The sequence below is a fragment of the Lissotriton vulgaris genome, chromosome 9 (assembly GCF_964263255.1).
Source record: "Lissotriton vulgaris chromosome 9, aLisVul1.2, whole genome shotgun sequence".
Taxonomy (NCBI): domain Eukaryota; kingdom Metazoa; phylum Chordata; class Amphibia; order Caudata; family Salamandridae; genus Lissotriton; species Lissotriton vulgaris.
This window is the reverse complement of record NC_141697.1, coordinates 668,641,888-668,666,132: the sequence shown is the minus strand read 5'-3', so window position 1 is coordinate 668,666,132 and position 24,245 is coordinate 668,641,888. Positions and strand designations below refer to the sequence as shown.

The window sequence follows — 24,245 nt, the reverse complement described above, 5'->3', positions numbered from 1 at the left end:
ATCTTTAACCTCTATTTGCCAGTATTTGTGCTACTTGATATTCCATTTTACATTGACTTATAAATCAGTAAAAAAAATTTGTACCAAGTCTTGTGTTGGCCTGGCCAGCTTGGTGACGTAGGTCTTTAGAATCCTTCTAAAGAGGTTATTGGCTGGATCAGTTCTATGATTACAAGGCTGTGTTATACACATATGTCTGTGTGCTTTTTTGATTAAACCTTGCAATAAAAATGAGAGCATTAATTTTATTTTTTTCTGCTTATGTTAGGTGGCAATAAAGATCATTGACAAGACCCAGCTGAACCCAACAAGCCTACAAAAGGTATCTGGAGCCCCTCATTTTCTTATGAGTGCCTAGATTAGCTACAGTACCTGCAGCATTAATTTTGTTATGTGCCTGTTCTAAAGAAAGTACGCCCTCTTAGCATTATTTCAATAAGTTATAGAGTTCAAAGATTTAGGAGAATACTGTTTGTCTTTGGTTATGTGGAATTGCTTTTCGGAATACTTTGTCTGCAATGTGCCAGTGTTTTACTCGATGTCATGTGGTCGAACATACAAACTTGTTTTGCTGTATGAAATTAAGTGTCTATAGTATGGCTCTGAGTTCACTTCCATGGTTGAATATATTATATAAGTCACAGTGATATAGTAGGTACATATCAGTCTCTAAATATCTCATGCGTCCTCACCTCTTTCTTAACACTGCTAAGGCCATCATTAAATTCCTAAGTTACAAGAAAATTGGGGAACTAGCCAAGCTCTAAAAACATACTTTCTTACCTTTTGACAAAATCCTAATCTTTGACATAGGTATATTGTTAGCACTTCCTTGCTAGCACCTCAACTTCCGCCACCGGCCAATTGGCTAGCAGCGAAGTATACTTTAAAATGCTTACCATGATGTTTAAGGTCATATATTGATGGTGCCCCCTACTTGGCTTTGACTTTATTCACACACCCACGAACCTACTCTGCAATCCTGCCAATTTCAATTTCTCATCGTTCTTGGACCTCCTTTTGCCCAGTCCCTTTCTCTTTCATTCTGGCTGCTCATGCCCTTTCACTGATCTACCATACGCTGGATTTTAGGGTTGGGATGTAACGATGTTGAGGCCTCCGCCCTTTGGTTATGAGGGACTGAACCTAGTCATCTATGAAAGACATCTCTGCGTGGGAAAAATGAAGAGGAAACTGTTGACTCCCCTGACAGGGAGTGGAATAAAACTCCAGGTGAAAACTTTGCACTGTCTGTAAAACACAAGGGTCCTGTGAAATCATCAACCAATTGTGATAAAGCAACTGAATCCAACCCCCTACCATGATTTCCGACTGAGTAAGTAATCTCATCTGCGTAAGAGGTATCCACTGTGTTGTCTCCGCCTTGGTATCCCTTTTGGCGGGCGCAACCTCTGCCGCCTCAATTTAGTGTAGGGTAGAAGTTTGATCGACGCTGGAGGCCGCCCCCTCCTCTGGGGGCGTATACACGTGCGGCTTATTGAAAGAAACTTCCTGGCACTCGGCCGCGATAGCGTCCGGCGCTGACAAAAAGGCCCCTGTTAAAGAACTTCTTCAACGATGTCTGTTCTTTGTCTAAGGCTGAAAATGTCAGCACACTTTCCTAAATCTTAGAATAACTTGTCGTCGAACAACAAACCGTTGGCCAAAGTGCCTGCCTCATTGGAGGCCAAATCTGCCAGTTGCGGATCTATACGCACAAGAACTGACTTGCGCCGTTCAGTGGACAATGCGCAGTTGGCGTTACCTAGGTGGCATAGTGCTCTCTGTGCCCATTCCAGGATTGCACCCGGGTCCAACTGGGATTGGTTGTCCTTAACTTGCACAGCCAAATCCAGAATCTTTGTGATGGGACCAGAAATATCTAAATCTTTGTGCCGGTACATCCGGCTGCACATATTGCACTCCTGGAATCTTCTCCTGCTCTGAAAGAGAATTTGAAGAAGATGTGGAGTGGTTCGCCGTGACAGTGAAACTTCTTGGGAAACCAGGTGGTTCAAAATCGTCAGTATTTCCATATTCATGGTCCTGTAGGACTCACTTCGCCAGTTGTGAGAGGACATTAGAAGTACTGCAGGCAAAGCCCACCTCTTGCCAAGCCAAATCATATTTAGTTGTGCCCCCTGCTGCGCTCAACAGTTTGCGATGGCCATAGCGTTTCTGGGGCTGGGCAAATGGATGTAAGGCTTTATTAATGCTCGGTTCCCGAACACTGCACTTGAGTATCGATTGCTTCCACAAGGCGCTCCTCCATATCCTGTTCAAAGGGGACTTCTGCGTATTCCAGAAAGTCCTCACCCTCATATTTTTGATATGCTGTTGCTACTGCACAGAGGAACAGGAGGAGGTTCAAGGGGGAGAGAGAACCTCAACCAGGTGCAATATTAGCTCCTACAACTAGCTATCAGGGTCCAGGGAAAAGTCGCCAAAGTATGTTGTGGAGGGAGACACCAGTCTCTCCCATGGCAGAGCCCATGTAAACGTTTATTTTGCCCTGTTGGGTGTTCTCCAGGGACTTATAATTCCTCTGGGTCCTTCCCTGTGGTCGCGCGGTGAACTGATCGGTTATCCTGATTTAGGCTTCCTCGCACATGAGCTAGTCGGGCGCAACAAGAGAGGACAGGATTTAAGCAGCCCGTATACCGCAGCTCGCTCTCCCGCTCCACGGCAACTGCACAGCGGATGGCGTTGCCTCCGCGTATATCGCCAATTTCAACAATAATTTAAAAATATTATTTTCAATAAAGTACAGTTCAGTATATATAAATTAAAGAAGGTAAATGACTTAACTTCTGCTGCTGCAGCAGCAAAAAAGAGGAAGTGGTGTGGTTACATCGACTTATATATACTGTATGCCCCTATGATTGGTAGTGACTGGATTACTGGGGTTCATGGGAAATATGTGAGGGACTTCACAGGGCCCCTCACATATTTTTTTACCTTATGTTTTAATTATTATTTTTTTAAAATAATCCAGCAGCTGCTATTTGTCATTTGCTGCCGGGCTGCTCCTCAATGCAAAAATTTCTTTTTTGCACAACTAATTTTTTTTTTTTACTTACCAGTCCAAATGGTGCCAGTTGTGGATTGGTAATCTTTCTAAAATAATGGTGATCACACGAACAAGCACATGCATGGGTGTTGACGCATGCATGCACATTTGTCATCACAAATGTGCTTGCCTACTTATTGACTAGGCCTAGCAAAATTGTATTGTATTGTAATTTCATTTATATAGCGCTTACTACCCCTGTTGAGGTGTCAAAGGGTTTTTTCAGCGAGTAGCATGCTACTCCAGAACCCATAAAGGATTAGCAGTGAATTAGTATAGTGAAAAATGAAAGTAATTTGAATAGTGGATATTTTATTTTTGTCATTTATTTGGATTGAGAAGGATAGTGAAGGGATAGAAGAGGGAAAAAGGTTTGTATTTATGTAGCGCTTGCTACCCTTGATGGGGTTTTGAAGTGCTTTTTCGGCAGTTAGCACGATACTCTGGAACCCATAAAGGATTAGTGGTGAATTAGTACAGTGAAATATGAAATTAATTTGAGTGGTGGACATGTTAGTCTGTTAATGGATTGAAAAGGATAGTGGAGGGATGTTTTGTAGCTCATAGCAGTAGGCTTGGGATGGGTAAAAGGGAGGTGGAGGGGAAAGAGTCAGAGGTAGGAGTTTAGAAAAGCTTGTTTTGGGGAATCGGAATAGTAAAAGGCATGAGATGATGCAAGGAGGGGGGAGAGTAGGGAAGAGTCTAGAAAGGGTTATTTTGGTGGTAAATAAACTTGTACCTTGAATTGTGTCCTTATGAAATACACGTGTAAACGTTGTTGTCGTCACAAGCACAGAAAAAAACTTTATCAGTTGGAAACTTTCCCTCAAAATACCCTTCACTTAACGGTGGTCTGCTGTTGTACTGACATTCCTGAATATGGTTGTGTCAACCGAGAATGACGACTTAGCGGGTAATGAGCTAAGTCTGGATAACCCCAAGATCGACATCAGTCATCCCACGGGTTATGAGTTGGCAAACTGTGTCTCATCGGGATCACCTGAGTGAAGGGTACCCTGATCATTTGAAAGTGGGGTGGGGCGCGAAACTCTAAAGTGAATATGACTCTTGTGAAATAGGGGATTGGGGAGGAGGGAGTGGAAGGAGGTGGCAGAGGAGGGGGCTCAACGGGAATGGGTCTATTGCCCTTCTCATTGCTCCTGGGCACTAGGGTAGTATCCAAGGCAAGTTCCTCCTTGAAAGTAGGCTTCTGCTTGCCGGGCAGAGTCTTAACCGGTGCTGAAGGCAGCTTTGTAGAAATCTTGCTGGTGTGAGGATGAATAAAGAGCTATCAATTAACTTTTTGGAGCCAGTGTATGCTTCTATTACAAAATAATGAAAGAAGAAACCATCAGAGAAAAGACAATTTTATAATTCTTCAAAGGAACACTGGCTGGCATGGCCTGAAACAAAGGCCAGTGTAGTTGGCCTGTTTGAGAGAATTTTGTTAATCCATACTACGGGATCGGTGGTCAGAGCCTGAACACACCATCCAAAAGGGCTAGAAGGTCAATCCAGACCAAAAATGAAAATTGGGACATTTCGACCAGACACCTGCATGGACAGTAAATTAAGAATTTTCCATGCGAGTCTTCATTAGGACAATACCAAAAGAAGGAATAAGGTAACCTGTGGTCGTGATTGGTGTATCTCGGCTTGTTCCCCTAGTAGTTGATGATCATGGTGACCTAATTGGTACGATGGCTCATCTGAACAAACTGCCAAATGTTCAGTCAAGTTTCCTGAAACTGAAGTGAAATGTGACGTGCTGGTTTCTGCTTAACCCACTGCCTTTCCACATGTATCTATTTCCATAAGGGTCTGCCGCTGATAATATAGGTTTGATGCTATTTCTAACCTGAAAATTCCACTTGGGGGTCTAGAGTCTTAGATTTGTGGGGTCTCTACATGATGTTTCCCATTTTGCCCTCTATCATTCCTCCCTCTAGCTGATTCTTCAACTATCTCCTCTACCCTCCCATCTTCTAGGGCGATTACCTCATACGCACTTCCCTGTCCCTTCACTTCCTCAGTGCATTTTCTAACCATAAACACTCCTCCCACTTTAGCGGTCATCCTCTTGCTGCACTCTATTACTATCTGAAAACACATCATGAGCATCACTACCATCAACAAGGCCTTGAACAAACCAGACATCCAGGATGGCAACAACTAAAACCAACCCTCGGACCACCTGTGAGGAGCATCCTATCGCAGACCATTTTCTTTTGTAGGTCATGCAGTTTCTAAATGGTCTGGGTCAATGACCCATCCTCCGCATCGTATCCTGTAACGTTGAGATGTCCACTCCTGGTATCACCAGGGAGGGGGTGTGTTGAGTCACTTGTGAGCAGAGGTCATTACAGTTGGAGGGTAGTTGCATATGGATCCGGTCCCCACATTACCAAAGATGGTCCATCATTTAGAAGGGCCTCCCTGCATATAGGCAGTGTAACTGCTGAGTGCTGTTTGGAATTTTTCGGGGACTCGTAGTCCTAACAACCATCATTTCCCTCAGGAGGAGGGGCATTCTGCAAGGAGGACGATACAAGTTACGGACTATAAAGCACTTGCCTTTTCCTCACAGCGCGGAACGCGTGTTTTCTGCTGACTGCAGTTGGGACCTTTTCTGGAACTCAAAGTCCCACCAACCATCATTTCCCTCAGGAGGGCGTTACGGGTGATGCACTATAAAGCGCTTGCCTTTTCCCCACGGCATGGGACGCGCACGGGGCGAGCCGATCTGTGCCTGTCCGTGGCCAAACATGGCTGGGCTGGACAACCCCTCTTAGTTGGTTGATTTCATTCAGGGATATTGATTCTGTGGAAATAAATCGTTCTCTAAATCCCGCCCTTTGTTCAAGGTTAGAAAAATGGGGACGAGGAAATCAGTTATGCGTGCCATTACTAGCTTCCTTACTACAGCAGTGGGTGCAATCAATAGTGAAATTGACTGTGTGGAAGAAAGGCTAGGGGCCACGAAGAAAGCTCTGCAAGCCAGCCCTGCTAGCGAGGCATCTAGAGTTTTACAATCACATTGTTTGACAAGAAATATAAGATTTCCTTGGAAGGCTCAAACTCCTGCTGTTAATGGGCGATTTAGAGTTTGTTTCCAATAATGGTCAAGGCGCCCAAAATGACACCTCTTGTTCACCTCCCCTAAAAAAGGCTAAAGGTTGCAATAAATCTACTATGTGTCTGTAATTGTCTCCATCTAAAAAAAGAGTTACCTCTGCTTGGGGAATACCTTAACTTTTCCCGTGATTGAGCCACACAGGGAGCCTTCAGGAGACGTATTAACACACGCCCTGTTTGCAGATACTCTTAAAAGGACTCTTGTGGGAATGTGCCTTTTAATGGGAACACAGGAGCAGGGTTCACCCTTATCTTGTCCACGAGTCCATAGACAAACAAAATAGAGAGTGGCACTGAAGCTGGAATTCAAAGAACACGTTTATTAATCACTCATGAGTGGGACTACTCAGTCCATACAACACCCTCAAGTGTTCCAGGAGGTAGTACATTGAATACACATGCCATGGTGCTTATAAGCATGTAGATACAAATAGAAGGCACAGGCCTACACAAAAATAGTTACAGCCAGAAATGGGCAGATGAGTAATCACTTAGTCAGCAAAGTGGGAGGGTGAACAGAACTGGTAACAGTAGCACAAAATATCTGACACTTACATCTTTAACCAGGTGCATTTCAGCAGCTACAGGCCTTTTCTCAGCACATACATTGCTTTGGCTCATTACAGAAGGAGTTAGCTAAAGTTGATGACTCAAGCAGTCAATCTGCATCATTTAATTGATTTCTTGATCACTTGCTAATCAGGCATTTACATTCTTAGCATTTAGTTTAGTCGGTATACACGAGGTGCAAGTAGAAACACAAAGGGAACAAAGCATCGGGCTGCATTGGATACATAGGCAACAAGTGAAAAGAATAGCAACAAATACACATAAAGCTGACAATAATTTCCAGCCTCATACAGTAAACATGTTCCATAGCCATCGAGTCAAAGTCCATGTTCCTGAATTCTGGTGGATTTTAGTGGCTATTTTGTGCATCTTGGAAATTGCATCAAAAACAGAAGGGGAGTGGTCAGGAATGTAAATGCAGCAGCTACTCCCGATGATGCACCATGCTTCACCACGGTCAGCCAGGATGACATCAAGGACCATCCTATTTTGGAGCATTATAATTCTCACAATTTTTAGTTATTCTGTGATATTTCCAAGCGCCATTGCTGTCTGATTGATTACAGCCTCTACAACACGTGTCAAACGTCAAATTTTTCCGCTGTTTAAGGCTGCACCAACAAAGAAGAATAGTCCCAAGTTAAAGTCAATATGCTGCCGCAATGCAGTATCAGTTTGATCCACCTCATCATTATTTATTGTCCTCTTGAATTGGCTCTTAGAAATGTCATACAGTCTATAGTCTTTATGGTAGGATGCAGGTGCCAAAACACAGGTGGTAGCAAAAAGGACACGTAGCAGCTACCTGACCACCCAATAGGTAGGTGATGATAACCTTTACTTCCGCAAATGAAATGGGTATTATGTGAGGACAAAAAGCTGCTATTGTTTATTTCAGTAATATTCATCCCTAAAGTACAGCCACCTTTTCCCACAGGTATACTGCCAATACTGCTCACACAGAGATTGGCTCGAGCTCTAGTGACAGCAATAACAGGAGGCCCCTTTCCCTTGGTTGTTCAAGTGTTAGGGAAAACATAGCGCGCAGAGGAATTTCCTCGACGATACTTCTCCATTTCCCATAGAGTTCCATTAGCTTGTGGATCTCCTTCCTCATCAGGGTAATAAACCCTATTTAATGGAGCGTTTAGTCTTCCTACATCAGCATAAGTAAGGTTAGCAACTTCAGAAGCCCTCAACAAGGCAAACCAGGCTCTGCAGGAGCCATTATGTGAAAACGGCAGGGGAATTAAAGGAATTCCTCCCTTTTTTCTGATGAGCTGGCAACAATCTACATACCCAGCAGTTGGTAACATTTGAAGCATTGTGTGTATGGTGCAAAATCTGAATGAAAGTGTTATTGAGGTAGGACATTCTGTGCTTATGTTCATGATAAGGAAGAGTACAGAAATAATGTTCAGTGGAAACAGGAGTAGTAGCAGTCAGCAGATTTCAAACCGGCGCTACTTCCTCTACAATCCATGTTATTGCAGCAACAATAATAACAATCATTGTTCTTTTGATACAAACTCTTGCAGTAGTTGGTTTCTTGTCCTAGGCATATTCATTTTGTTGACAAACAACAAAATAGATGGTGCCCTAAGGTCCTGGGCAGGCGTTGGTTTCTTCACTGAGGTTGAGACGAGTAGTCACTAAAAGGAAACCCCCTTTGTAGTCAGGCTTTAACCACCCAGGACAGTGGCTCAAACAGTCTTTTTCAGCAATGAAGTGTCTTTCTTCCTGGGTCGCAGCTGATGTCGAGATGTACCAGGAATCGCGTGGTCTGGGAAGACTTCCTCAGATCCTTCAGTGGCCCTCACCTTGAGACCTGTCTGGAAGAATCTCCCGAACCTGTTGATAAATAGAATACAAACGGTCAGTCAACTGAGACAAATAGTCATTCATCAATACATAGGGTACATCATGTATAGGGTATGGCGTAGGAATCCCCCAAATATTCATTGCCCTTCCAAAAACCACCTCATACGGTGTGAGGCCAGATCGTGTATGTGGTATCGATCTAATGGATAGCAATGCTAAGGGCAATGCATCAGGCCTTTTCAAAGATGTGGAAGCCTGTATCTTAGCCAATTTTAATTTGAGGGTAGAGTTGTAACGTTCCACTAGTCCTGCAGATTGTGTGTGAAGAGCAGCATGAAACTTCTGCTTAATTCCCAACCCTTTCATGAGATACTCAACAACTTGCCCAATGAAATGGGGTCTGTTGTCACTCCACAAAACTCTACAAATGCAGAATCTGGGGAAAACTCCTTTAGGAGCACCTTTGCTGTAGTAAGAGCTGTATTATCCTTCGTAGCGTATGCCTCCACCCATTTACTAAAGGCACAAATCACTACCAAGACATACTTTAGGTTGTTACAACGCTCAAGGTGGATGTCGTCCATTTGCAGGACCTCAAAAGGTGCAGTAGGTATTGCAAACCCTCCTGTTTGAGTTTGTGTTCCCTTTCCCGGATTATACTGGAGACAGATCAGACAGGACTGGATTATTTTCTTAGCCATACCGACAATCTCAGGATGATCCCAGACTTGCATAAGTTGCTTTGCTTTTGTGGATGTGTTACGGGATCGGCTATCTTGGGGGAGCGAGGAATTGGCAGGAGACGTTTTTTGTCAGAGAGGGTTTTATTGCAGCATATAAGTAGTCCGTACAGGTCTTCCTGGGGTACAGGGTCCTTCTGGGAGAACGACCTCGGCTCCTCCTACGGGCTCTCGGTTTTGGAGTCTCCGTTCGGCGTAGCCCCTCGGGTCTCCTCCTCGCTAGGGGCTGGTCTTCGTCCGTGGCGCCGCTCAAAAAGGAAAACACAAAGAAGGAAGTGGGTCAGTGGAGGGACCGGTACTCGTGAGTTTGAGAGAAAAGGAGTGAGGAAGTACCCGAAGTGCAGCACACAAAGGCTCTCGTACAGTGAGGGGTGTAGTGCTCAGGGGGAGGTTACACCGGGACAGGGGTCTCCCAATCAATCGGCTGAACTGCCTTTTCTCCCGACCCAACCCGCAACTCGTCTCCGTACCTGAGAGAGCCACACGCCTACCCCGGGCGTGTGGCAGGGCGGCTCGTGGGAACGTTGGCCTCCTGGCGTTTCCTCCGTGGCTGACACGGCTTCTGCTCTCCTCGGTTCTCCCTCCGATCGAATCCTCTTCTCCTCACCAACTCTTCTTCCGAATCTCCTCTCCACCTCTCGTCTGTCCGGGTGTACAAGCACACCTTCTCCCTTCCGGCTTCCGTATTTAACTTTGCCTCCTCCGCAGGAAGCCCCGCCCACTCTTCTCCAGTTCTCCAGTTAAAGGGCCACGGTTCCTTCTGTTCTCCGGAGGCGCCGATTTCGAAATCAACAGAGGGAAGTTCGTTCTGCAACAGGGAACAAAGAGGGCGGGGATGGTAAGAGCCCCAGAGGGGGAGTCCCGTTGTCCATGTCCAGTGTAGGGGGTCGCACCACCCCGTTACAGGATGCTACAACATGTGCCGGCCCATGCGCCATGTGAATCATAAGGTGTAAATAGGCTGCAGGGAACTTCCATTTTGTCATTTCTTTATTCTTCCAACAGCCCTCATCATCCAATGCGCCCTCCTTGGACCATTGGTCTAAATCATCGACAGAGGCAGATTGTTGCATGTCCAGCACTTCTTACCTGGCATCATGCATTGCGGTCTCCCGAGCTATGTAATCTGCAAAGGCATTGCCTGCTCCTATTTTATCTGTCACTTTCCTGTGTGCGCTACATTTAACAATTGCCACTTTCTTGGGATAGGTCAAGGCAGTGAGGAGATTATGCACTAATTCCCAATGCACTATTTGTGTCCCATGTGAAATGAGAAAGCCTCTTTCTTTCCAAAGTTGGCCAAAGCTATGTACCATGCCAAAGGCATATTTGCTATCAGTGTAAATGTTAACAAGTAAATCTGTACTAAGCTCACATGCTGTTGTCAGTGCTATCAACTCGGCTGCTTGAGCTGACTTCTGTGGGATACGAGCTGTCTCAACTACTGTCTGAAGTGTTGGGATTGCATAAGCAGCAGATGTAGTGCCATCAGGCAACTTCAGGCAAGACCCATCAACCCACAATTCGCCATAAACGTTAGAAAGAGGTTTATCTTGTAGGTCAACACAACCTTTTGTTCTTCAGTAAGAGATATACAGTCCTGCAACCCTTGTGACTGAGACTGAGTAGCTGGAAGTAGCAATAATGTAGCAAGATTAAAATTCAAACATCTTTTCAGCGTGATATGAGGGGCCAAAAGTGTCAATTCATATCCTGTCAAACGGGCACTAGTCAGATGCTATGTTTTTGTTTGATTTAGCAAGGCATCGTCTGAATGAGGTACTAACACAAACAATCTATGTGACAAGACTATTCCCTCACTCTGACGTATGGACACAGCTGCTGCCGCCACCACTCAAAAACAACCAGGCAGCGAGCAGGCAACTGGATCAAGGACAGCTGAGAAATATGCACAAGCACGTTGTTTATCACTGTGTGTCTGTGTTAAAACCAAGGGGGCACAACCATCCCTCTCGTGTAAAGTGTGAAAGTCTTAGTGTAGTCTGGAGTCCCTAATACTGGTTCAGAACAAAGAGCTTGACATAGCTGTTGAAAGACATTCTGGCATCCAGTAATCCATGGGGGAGGCATGGGAGTGTCTTTAGTCAAAATAGCCAACAAGGGTTTAATAATGTACAAAAAGCTAGGGATCCGCTTCCTACAGAAAGAAGTAAGGCCAATCAGTGCAATGACATCCTTCTGAGTACGGGGCACAGGAGTGTCTAAAATGGTCTGAATACGATCTGGTGTGAGTGCACGTCCCTCCTTAGACAGGAGGTGACCTAAATAGGTAACCTGCTGTCTACAAAATTGCAATTTCTTCCTAGAGACTTTGGGATGATGAGAGGCAAGAAATGATAACAACGACAGTGTTCCTTCGTTACACTGTTCAGGGGTATCGGCAGCCAGCAAGATGTCATCGACATATTGAATAAGAGCCACCCTTTTGGTACAGGAAAAGAATCAAGCTGCCTTTTCAATGCCTGGCTATAAATACTAGGACTCTCTGTATACCCTTGTGAAGTTCTACAGAATCTGTATGATCTATTATTCAAAGTGAAGTAACCACTATCAGGATGAATAGGTATTGGAAAAAAAAGAATTTTTCAAATCAATGACACTAAATGTAGTGGCAGTAGGAGGAACCATAGTAAGAAGTGTTGTGATGTCCGAGACTACCGGGTATTGGGGCACCACAATTTTGTTAACCTCTCGTAAATCAATAATGAATCAGTACATTTTTGTATCAGTGTCTCTTTTCAAAATAGGAAGGATAGGGCTGTTACAGGTATTATAAAGGACTTCTTCCACAACCCCCACCTGATCAAATCATGAACAATGTGCGTCCATGCTTGTTCACCTTCCCAAGATATTTTATATTGGGGAAATCGAGGCAATGAAGCACCTTCCTTCACTTGAATATGTACTGGTGGGATAACCATTTGTCCCACATCGGTATCTGATGTAGCCCATAAAGTACTAGGTAAAGATGCCAGAGCGGTATCCTCTGTAATGGGACAACACCTCTCAACCATTGGATAATTATCATTTAAAATAACACGCACACCTTCTGGGGAACAACATATTGTAGCATGAAAATATTTGAGCATATCGATACCCACAATATTATCCGGCGTGTTAGAGGAAGGCAAAAATTGACATTCTGCAGTGCATTTATCAAGACTAAATGCAAGTGGCTGTGACAGTGGGCTAGATGTAGGTGTCCCATCGAATCCTATCAATGTTATCATTGCGCCAGACAGAGGAGCCCTAGGAACCAATTTTTTAGACAGAGCACTACAAGTAGCCCCTGTATCAACCAGAAACCGATCAGCAGAGCCCAAGACATTTGCATCAACATAAGGACCTTTCTGATCTACTAGGACCTCACCCGGTTCCTTACCGCATCCTAGGCATTCCTATGCGTAATCAGATATCCTCAAGATCATCAGCCGAATAATCTGACATTTGATATTGATTTCGTCTATCGAAGGTATTAGGATAATTTAGTCCGTGTTCAACTGCCTCAAATCTGGTACGATTTCCTATTCCTCCCCTATGTCCTGAATTCCCTTGGCATCCTCTCATATTTCCTCTACCCCACTGAAACTGCTGACCTCGCAAAAGGGGGCACTCAGAACGCTAATGTCCAATCTCTTTACAAAAAGCACACTGATCAGAAGACAAATTTGCTTGAGATAAAGGTGGTACACCAGGGGTATATACTGCACGGCTGCCTCTACCATTACCTCTGAATGGTGGACCATATACTTGAGCCATCATAACTTTCATCTGTAAATCCTTAACCTTTTTTTTTTTTAAACTTCTTTTTATTGTTTTTAAGTCAGACATAAAACATCCGTAGCATCATTCCGAACATCAATTGATACATGCTTGTTGTTTCCGCATCCTTGGTGCATATAATATGAAATTTCCACATAGTGTGTATCAAAGCAACTTATGTTATAAGCAGATTATCAAGGGGCAAATGCAAGTGCAGCATCGTACCATATAACAGCCTCATATCCAACACACATAGATATTTATATTGTTCCCTTAGTGTGCCCTGCAGACATGACAAATTCCACCTTATTCAACATGCAGCACATCTAGGTCATAGCTGGCCTCTCCATCCCACCCGACAGCCAGCTCTCCTATTTATTGTGTACTTTCCGGTCTGAATAGTGCATGGTTGCCGCTGTATCAGCCTACGGGGGTTCACGTGGGTGTGCCAGCAAGTAACATGTGAAGGGGGCCCCGATATCCCTAGGCATGGAAGCGCTCGGCAACAATTCAGCATATGTGGTGAGTCGTTCCTGGCAGGTCACTAAGTCATCAACCCAATCCTTAAATTTGGGTGCCCGTCCCCTGACCCAGCGGCAGGCCACCTGCCTCTTTGCCATAAGCAGTGCTAGAACAAAATATTTGTGGTGTGCTGCCAGCAGCGGTTTAACATAGCCGAGCAGGGCCATCAGTGGGGTGGGTTCAACGTGCATGTTGATCAATAGTGTCAGAGCCTCAAGACTTGTCCCCAAAATTAAATCCCCCCCGAGCATTCCCACGCTAGATGTAAAAGATCTGCTCCAGGAGCATGACACCTATCACATCTATCCGAGTCACTTAGGTGGTACCTGTGCATCCTGGCTGGGGTGTAGTATACTCTGCGCAGGAACTTACAGTGTATTATGGGAATCCTGCTGCTGGCCGAGACCCGCTCCATTTGCAGACAACAGAACTCCCAGTGATCATCAGTCAGATCGAACCCCAATTCCTCATTCCATCGTGCACGGGACAGTGTAGCCGGCAGCTCGCTCTGTGTATGTACTGCTCGCTATATCAGGGAGACGAGGCGTTTAGCCGTCGCGCACTTCAGTATCCGCTGTAATGGAGCTAATATCTGTGGTTCATCTGGGAAGTCCGGAGTGAGAGACCGGATCCCCTGCCTGAGTCCAATATAGAGCAAGACGTCCAGTGGGGTATGCTGTAGTCCCTGAAATATTTGTTCGGCAGTGCGGAAGCGGCCTTCATGGTATAAGTCCCACCAGGTGCGAATGTGGGTGTGCTCTCTAAATCTGTGAAAGATTGCTTCTTGGAGAAGGAGCATGCTAGGATGGTAAGTGAGAGGTAATAATGGAGAATACAGGATGGTGGCATTCAACATTCACCTTATGCGTTGCCATGCCGCAATCGTACATGTAAGGGTGGTCGGCGCCTTGTCTCTAGTGCTAATCGGTTCATACAGCGCACCGTCAATAGGGGTAGGGTGCTCAAGCTAATGCTCCGCCGCTACTTGTGGCATATACCGTGGCTGTGACACCCAGAACCAAGCATAATGGGCCTGCGCGCTAATGTAGTACAGTTCGAAATTCGGTATCCCAAACCCTCCCTGTGAGTACGTCCTAATAAGAACATTCTATTGCAATCTCGGCTGTTTTCACCCCCATACAAGCCACGTCAGCTCTGACCTAAGTGTTTTAAAAAAGAAAGTCCCTGGGTAATACAGAATATTTAAAAAGAGGTAGAGTAATTGGGGAGTACCACCATTTTAATTAAGGATGCCCGTCTTGCCATGGACAGAGGCAGCGCAATCCAGCGGGTAACGCATTCCGCTATATGGGTTATTGCGGTATCATAGTTTAATCTCATAAGTTCCTCCCTGTCCCTGGCAACTCGTATTCCCAAGTATCACAATTCATCATCACACCACTCTAAGGGGTGGTCCAGGGGAAAGCTAATTGTTGCAGTTGTCAGTGGGAAAACACTAGATTTCCCACAGTTAATCTGAATCCCTGATAGTTTCCCAAAAACTATAAATTCCCAGAGAATCGGGTTCAAGTTTTGCTGCGGGTCACGGATGTATAGGGTGATATCATCGGCATATAGCGATATAAGGATTTGCCGCATATTACATCGTAATGCCTTGTCATTATGATGTTGAAGCAGTTTTGCCGCTAATAGTTCAACTGCAAAGGCAAAAAGTAATGGTGAAAGCGGGCACCCCTGCCGGGTGCCTCTGGTGATTTGGAACATCTGGGATATGCGACCCTTAATTCGTACCTTAGCCACCGGCAGTTGGTATAGTAGCTTGATCCATGAGAGGAAGAGGGCGGGAACCACATACGCATTATCACCCCAAAGATATGGTCCCATTCAATTGAATTAAAAGCTTTTGTGACGTCTAAAAATACAGGAGCCAGAGACAGATCTGGCGAGACATTGTTTAAAATGGCTGTGGCAGGGTTGCAGAAAGGGGTCGGAGATTGGATCTGGATAAGTAGGGCTTTATTTTAGTAAAGGTCCTTTTACTACGAGAAGTAAGTCTTTCTCAGGAATGAGCTGCTGGATCTGTGGTATCTGGTGCCCTCCAGGGAGTTTCTTCGTTCTTGCTCTTCTCCCTCCGCATTTACGTACTGCTCCTCCTCGGTTTCCTCACCACAGGACATGCAGGAAATAAAGATAAAGAACGGCCTGTCAGGACTCGGTTCTCTTCTTGTAACGCCCGGTGGGTACCAGGGAGTGAGGAGATCACCTCTGAGGTCGTGTAATTACAAAGCAATGCTATATACACGAGGAGTGAGGTAATCAGTCATGAGGAGAGGGTGACAGGGAGTAACGAGAAAGAGGGGGCTGGAAAGAATTTTTACAAAGGAACAAGTGGGCACAAGCAGTTCGGCTGGGGTTCTAACGAGATGAGTCTCCCCACCTTCCAACCCAGCCTGACACCCGCTGCAGTACCTGCTTAAGCCACACTCCTCCTGGAGTGTGGCTCGGCGACTCGTGGAGACGTTGGCCTCCTGGCTCCGCAACTCCTTCGGGTGGTTCTCCTCTCGCCTCCCGGTTCCGAAATTCTCATTCCTCTTCAACCGCTTCTCGTACTCCTCTCCACGCTGTAAACTCCTCCTGGCTGACGTCACACACCTTTCTCGGGCCTTCCTTCCTTTTTACCAATCTTACCGCTCGTACGTCAGCTGGGAGCGTGTCCTCTTCTCCCTCATACGCCCAGTTAAAGGAGCCTTCCCACATTTTTTCCTCTTGTGTCGACCATAGTGGGTGCCTGTCCGTGCTCCACTTGTTCTGGTGTGGCTGGAGAGAGGGAGGGGTAGCAGAGTCAACAACCCACCATACTACAGTAGGGAAAACGCCATCCACCCACCTAGTCTCCCTGTTACAATGGCAAAGAGTGTTCTCAGGTTATGGGAGGTGGCTCTCCCGGGTATGAAACCTGACTGATCAGGGAGGATCAAGTTTTCAATCAGCAAGCTCAATTGTGTGGCAATTAGTTTGGCCAGTATTTTGGCATCACAATTAAGGAGGGAGAGGGATCTATAGGAGTCACATTGCCGGGGCGGTTTCCCTGGCTTCAATAGCGAGTTTATGAGATGCGGGGAGGCAACCAACCTCAAGAGAGTCTTCATATACCTCACAAAGGATGGGGGCCATTAGATCTATGTACGTTTTATAAAATTCTACAGGAGTTCCGTCCGTCCCCCTGGCCTTTCCCAACTGCATACTCATTATGGCGTCTCTGACTTCATCCAGCTCAAATGGGGCACATAAAAAAGTACTTTGCACATCGCTCACCCAGCCCAGTGCCACATCTCCCAAATAGCCTTCTAGACCCAGATCATCTTTCCGCTGTGTAGTGTAGAGGGGATTGTAATGTCGTGGGAAGGTACTAAGGATATTGGCTATGTCTCGATAGACCATCCCGTCTAGATCTTCGATTCCCAGTACAAAGCCCGAATAGCAAGGTTTCCTATTAATGTGCCCTAAAGCCCTTCTTGGTCTTTCACCCTCACCATAACATCGGGCCACTCAGTATTTACTCTGAAATTGAGTTTCCCTCTGTGCTGTGTCCATATACTCAGTGAGCGTCTCCCGAAACTGACTTTAGGCAGAACTGCTCGGACCCGTAGCCAATTCCTCCTCCAGTGATTTAAGCTTTACCTCCAATGTCCTTAGCGTGTTAGTTATATTTTTAAGCACCCCGACCCCTTCAATATACAGAACCCACGGAGCGTGACCGTAAATGCCTCCCAAATGGTTTCTACACTGTTCACCGTTCCTTTATTGCGGGCGAAAAAGTCCAGTATTTCTTCCCGCAGTTCTTCCTGGAAGATGGTATCTAACAAACTAGGGGCATACCGCCTCCAGATGCTGCGCGGCATGTCATATTCAGAGCAGGAGAGAGTAAGTGCCTCTGGGGCATGACCTGAGTACGTTCTGGACAAGTGTCTTACTCGGGATACTGCAGGGCCCAACACATGGGACAACAACCAATAGTCTAGCCTCGCCCATGAAGCCGCTTGCGCCGTTTAGTGTGTCCCCTCTTGTGTGTGCTTGAGTGCAAATTTCTCCATGCATCAATTAGTTGGTAGGTGGCTATGGTGTCTTGCAGTGTTGCGCCAGCTTTTGTATAGTGATGAGGGGCAGGGTGCGATCTATCCAAACTGGGGTTGTACATAACATTTAGGTCGCCACCCCATATGATATGACTGGAGCATACATCAAATATCTTAGCCCATAGTGAGGTGTAAAACTCCAGGTCATCTACATTCGGTCCGTAACAACAGGCTAGTGTGACGGATACAGAACCCAGCCGCCCCCATGCCAGACAGACTGCTCTACTCCAAGGAGTATAGATCCAATTATAGACAAATTATTCCTTTGCATCATCTGAAGTTTTATCGTCATTTGTGCCCGCACCCTTTGGGGGAACATACAGAGGTGCAGCTTCACGCATTGGTTTCACAGCAACTACAGTATCACTAGGGTCATTGTCTGTCCCAAAACTTGTTCTTTTTGCACTGTTTGTGCAGTTTTAACTGTAGCAGCTGATTTTTGCTCTGCTTTTAAACGTTGTGTATCATGTCTTAATTTAACAACTAGCCTAATTAGATCAAGTATATTTAAAAAAGGAAAGGTCCATCACTTAATTGTTAATAATCAAAAATTGGCTCTAAGGTTTTAGAAACGTTTCTAAAACCAAGTATTACCTCCCAGGTAAACTTCTCTGTAAAATATAACTGCTCTAAATCCTTCCACTGCTGAACCATTGCTACAAGGTCTGGAGCAGTAGTCCCATGAGCTTCTTTGCGAGCAGTGGATCTAATAGCGGCTTTTTCGTCAACACTCAAAGTAGAGCGAGTCTGCCGCCCATCTTGCTTATCTACGTCTTTATCATCTGAGGAAAAATGCTCTTCTTCAGAAAGATTATCCTCAGGGGCAGAGGGAAATTTATACGTGGGCGGAGGAATTTATACGTGGGCGGAGGTCGATCTAAAAAGATGGAATCATCCTGAGGTTTATGAAGTATGGGATAAATGGGGCGCCGAATAGGGTACTGGCCAGTTAACTCTAAATGACACTCCCTTTCCTCTTTTTCTTTTACTGCCATCATCTTTTTATTTTTTCATTCCAATGCTTTTTGATATATTGTTTTACGCTGTTCTTTTTCTGCTATAGCTTCTTCTTTCCTCACTCTCTCTTGCACTTCTTTCCTCACTCTCTCTTGCACTTCTTTCACCCACATTCGTACACAGTCAAACATATCTTGTCAACTTTTACTTTTAAACAAACTCTGTTCTACATATTGAATCTTTTTAAAGTCAGATGACCCATTTACTGGCCATTGGAGTTCAGGATCCTTTTTTGTATATTTTTCCACAGTGTACTATACATTATGGAAGAAATACCATATTTACTGTACATATGCCTATTAGGTGTCCCCTTTGGGGGACCTGGCTGACTTCTGTCTAAATCCATTTTGGTACCTCCAAGACAGCAACACAGCCTACGGAGTGTGCTGGAAACAGGCATGCTACCAAGTTTTTTTTAATATTACTTTTCTGAAATATTCAAAAGTAGAGAAAAATCTCCACATTACCTGCCTTTATCTTTTGCAAAAAAGAAATCAAACAAACAAAACCAGAATCTTGTCCAAGCAAATCAAGAGTGCCGCTTCAGTGACCTTACCAAACAAGAGTCTCCAACTTCCATCTGCCAATCTCTTGGTCGACCTAATGGTCACTGCAAAAATTTACACCAAAAATACCTCAGTCTGCACCGGCCACCACCTGGAGGGTCAAATCAAGAAAACCGGAAAAATCACTTTGGCTGCAAAGACAAGGGTCTCCTCATGCAGGATGTCTCCTCAGTAAAATTCCATTCCACCGTCAAGACCACTCCTTTGGACGGCCACGTCTCCGATGAGGACCCACGTGTCGGGCGCCAACTGAGGAAATGTGCCTTTTAATGGGTTCACCCTTATCTTGTCCTCGGGTCCATAGACCAACAGAATAGAGATTGGCACTGAAGCTGGAACTCAAAGAACAAGTTTATTAATCACTCATGAGTGGGACTACATCCATACAACACCCTCAAGTGTTCCAGGAGGTAGTACATTGAATACACAGGCCATGGTGTTTATATGCAGACTTTGTTGCAGAGTAAGCATGTAGATACAAAATAGAAGGTACAAGCCTACACAGAAATAGTTACAGCCAGACAAGGGCAGATGAGTAATTACTTAGTCAGCAAAGTGGGAGGGGGCACAGAACTGTTCACAGCAGCATAAAATATCTGACACTTACATCTTTAACCAGGTGCATTTCAGCAGCTACAGTCCTTTTCTCAGCACATTTGCTTTGGCTCAGTACAGAAGGAGTTAACTAAAGTTGATGACTCAAGCAGAATAGAAAGGCAAGGGTATTCACCTGTTACAACGCATTTTTTACAACGCACTACCACTACAACGCAGGCATTACAACGCATACCATTACAACGCATAGCGCTGGGGGCGCTCTAGGATAAGAGGTAAGTTTAATTTACTATCCAACACCTTCCCTAGGGTCCACGGGGACTGGAGTTAGAATAGTAAATTATACTTACCACTATCCAGCACCCCAAAGCGCTATGCGTTGTAGTGGTATGCGTTGTGAATACCGCGTTGTAATGGTATGCGGAGTAAAAGTATGCGTTGTAACGTCATACATCCAAGGCAAGCAGCAGTGAAGAGAGAAGAATTACATAGCTAACAAAATGGATGCCACAGACTAGATGGCTTCCGTCTATGCTAACACAAATTATTTTCGATTTCCACACTCTGAAAACATTATTTGACCCGCTTCTGGCTAATCCTAGAAGTAGTGATACTTCGCCGAAGACTTATTGGATCAAGACTAACCAGCAGGTCCTAAATGGTAGCGGAGCCTAATTTGGGGCCTCAAAATCAATCTGTTGTTCAAAATCATAATCTACACCTATTGCAAGAGAGTGGCCATCAGGATAACAATCTGGCTGCCAGTTTTCCTGACTCAAACTCTCAAAATAGTGCAGCCAAGGATTTGAGCTTGCTCAAAGAAAAGTTCAAACTTGAACTTATCATTGGTCTGTTATATCCGAGAATGGCTGCATTATTAGTAATGAGCCCCACTCAGTGAGACCCAGCTCTAAACGAGTCATTCAGTTGCCGCCAGAACCCACTAGGTTGATAAAAGCCCTGAAGAATGTTTCACCTATATTGCTTGAGAGAGATGAAGATCTACATCAACCACAAAATACAGTTGTACACTAGCTAGTAAGAGCAACAACCTGGCATAACTGTGAGGGCATATTTAGGAGCATAAATAATGTATAGGGAGTATCCTGGCTTGACTCGCAACCAATGGATGACTGTTGAGATTGTGTTGTTGGTAATTTTAGATATATGTACATGGCCAGCTCTCTTTAGGAATAGCTCTTTAAGCTTAGTCCTTCAAATGATAGTATTATCCAACCTGCACCAGCCGCACCCGGATATACCCTGTCTGGTTCCTATGAATGCCCATAATGTCTTTAGGCGATTATTTGGGAATGTGGGAGGTCTTTCAAATAAGGTGAGGAGTGATGACTGCCTTGACCTTATAAAGGGCTATAATATTGTTTGCTTTCAAGAAACCTGTGCGCGGAAGAGGTGTATATTGATGGCTTTGTATCCCTCCACATCCCTGCTGGTCACCCATTGGGGGGGGTCATCACAGAGGTGGTTTGATTACTTTAATAGCAATCACTTTGGATAATAAGGTCTGCAGTACTTATCTTGACTCTCCACACTTTCAATTTATCAATATTATGTATGATAGTAATGCTACACTGGTCATTGTTAATTTTTATAATAATAAATGTGTCCCTGGCAACATTGTTATAGCTGCTAGGCTTGAACACTACCTTAGTAAACAGTTAACTGATCTTAGTACTCTTTTTTTCTTCTAAGGGGGTGGGGATTTTAATTGTAGATTATGCCCCTTATCCAAAATGTCTGCTTGTAGACTGATGGGAGATGACATTGAAGATCATATTCTCTATTTGTTTATTGTCCCTGTGGGGAATTTTTTTTATTCTATATTGTCTAAATTTTCCCTTTTTCTGACAATAGAGCTTATCATGTAGTCAGCAACTGACCATAATACATACATAGGTAGAGGTCAAGGTAGTCTTATTGATTTTATTGCTCTTTTGGAGTATTATAAACCAAAGGCAGAGGGATTTTCTATTTTGCAAAAATGATCATTTTCCTTTGTCTATTTCTTTTGATACACGGATCGAAAAACATCTCACCAAATCATATATTCCACCAACCAGCTAATAAAAAAAAGCCATGAATGTTAACTTGTTTTGAGAGTGAAATGAATCCAAAAAGTATGCTGGAAGCTTTTGATAATATAACTCAAACAATAATTGAAAGATTACAGGTTGATAGAAAGCTAAGAGCCCAAAAGCCCTAAAATGGTTTAATGGTGATTGCTCACGGATTCATAGCAATCTCGTTGTGGCCTTGAAACAGAAACCTAGCGATAAAGTGATGCTGTGATTATGTAAGAATCAATATAAACAGGCACTTATGGCCAATAGGGCGATCATTTGACAAGAGGCATGGGACAAATTACATGAAGCATGTGTTAGTAAGGACTCTAGTCTTTTTTGGAACACAGTCAATGCGTCACAACACTAGTACTGATGTTACAGGCCCGTCGAGAAATGGGTTGACCATTTCACTGGGGTGTATAGGAGTGCTAGGGAGCTTATTTGTCGTTTAGAATTGGGACCGTTATATATATTTGTCCAGTGTGACCATAGTTCCCAACTTTAAAAAGGGAGAGTGGTCAAACCCTAAATGTATCGCCCGATTTTCTTTAATCGACTTTACATGCAAACTAATGGGCAAGGTTTTACTTGATCATCTTGAAGCCTGAGTAGCAGACAGAGGGGAATTTTCGGACATTCAATATGGCTTCAGGAGAGGCCTGAGCATCGTTGAGCAATGTCTCAATCCCCACCGGGTCATAAGCAAGTACACATTGGCAAAGAATGATACTCTCCACTTCGGATTTATGGATTTAACATCAGCTTTTGACTGGGTGGAGAGAGCGAAATTGTGGTAAAATATCTTGGGGAAAGGGCATAGATATATCTTTGGTCCACTTCCTAGCACAGAGGAATCAAGTGGTGAATAGGAGATTCGGATATGGAGCAAATGGTGAACTTTCTGCACCAATTAAAATGAGGTGTGGAGTAAGCCAAGGGTGCGTATTATCCCCCTTCCTCTTTTGCTTATATACCAACGACCTCAAGAGTTATCTTAATGAAAGTGCTGCTGACGTATCATGGCTTAGGCTCTAGAAATCTATCAGCTCAGCTTTATGTGGATGGCTGTGTATTGATTTATTGAACTCTTGTTTACCTGCAAATACTTTAAGTAGATTCAACGATTTTATTAGTGATTTGGACCTAAAGACAAATACAGCTAAGTCACTTGTTATGACGGTTGGGACAACTCGTTTCCCTTAACCCCTTCGCTGCGGCGGCAATTCCGCCGCAGCGCTAGGGCGGGGGGGGGGCCCCGAGCGGCGCTCGCATGCTCGTGACAGAGCCGCTCCGTCACGAGCCGCGGTTGCGCTGTGCTCATGACGGAGCGGTTCCGTCATGTCCCCGCCCGCTAAATAGAACGCGCCGCGCAGGCGCGAAATCAGCACAGCGCAGGCGCGGCGGCAGGGCCATGACGGAACCGCTCCGTCATGAGCACAGCTCAGCCGATGCTCATGACGGAGCGGCTCCGTCATGAGCATACAAGGGGTTAAAAGTCTTGTTTTATTAACAAGGATAAGCTGCTCCACGTACCAACTTTTTCCTATTTAGGTATCCAATTTGATCATTGGTAATAATTCGAACAACGGCAGCTATGTTCGTTCACATTGTTCAGGTGCTCCTGGTAAAGGATTTTTACCCATACAATACCTCAGTAATGCAGCGTGGCGCACTGCTTTAATTGCATGCCGTAAATCAAACAAGATAACTCTTGAGTAAATAACATTTTGCCCAGGCCTATGAATGACTCGCCTGCGTTGTGTCACGCCTTTTTATTTCAGCCTTTTTTTGCTGATGCTGGGCAGCATTTGGTAACACATTTTGCTTTTTACTGAGCCTTTTGCAGCTGCTGCAGAGCATTGTAATTCTAATTCGCTCATATTTGGCTATTGCTTTGTGCGTCTTCGGAGAGGCGAAGATTTGGATAAGCATTTAGTCTGAACATCTTTATCACTAAGTGACATTCACTGAGAGAAACTTGCACTGCCTTCAGCCCCAACTCCAGAACTCCCAGTCGTACCCGGTCATTTTCACACCATAAATTCACCAAGACACCTAGTGGCGACTCACTTCCTAGTATGTGCTGTACAAGACTTATGATGCTTGAGAAACAAAACTCAGAATCAACATATGGGGAAAGGGAAAGCAAATTCAAAGAAATTTATATTATTTACTATTTCTTTACTTAGTTGCTAACCTCAAGTGATGAACAGAAAAGGAGCTTTAAGATGCACTAATGAAAGTAGTGCTTTGGCTCCACCCAAGTGTTGATTGCCTTGGGTACA

General features: G+C 44.6%; 1 protein-coding gene across 3 annotated transcripts in view; it reads left to right on the top strand.

Moving 5' to 3' along the window:
• MARK4 (microtubule affinity regulating kinase 4) overlaps window positions 1-24,245 on the top strand; it is a 608,126-nt gene that overhangs the window by 177,851 nt on the left and 406,030 nt on the right. For all 3 annotated transcript variants that reach the window (XM_086938381.1, XM_086938382.1, XM_086938383.1), the window contains exon 3: window positions 269-322. In XM_086938381.1, coding sequence (XP_086794507.1) covers window positions 269-322 — 54 coding nt within the window. The remainder of the gene's footprint in view (window positions 1-268; window positions 323-24,245) is intronic.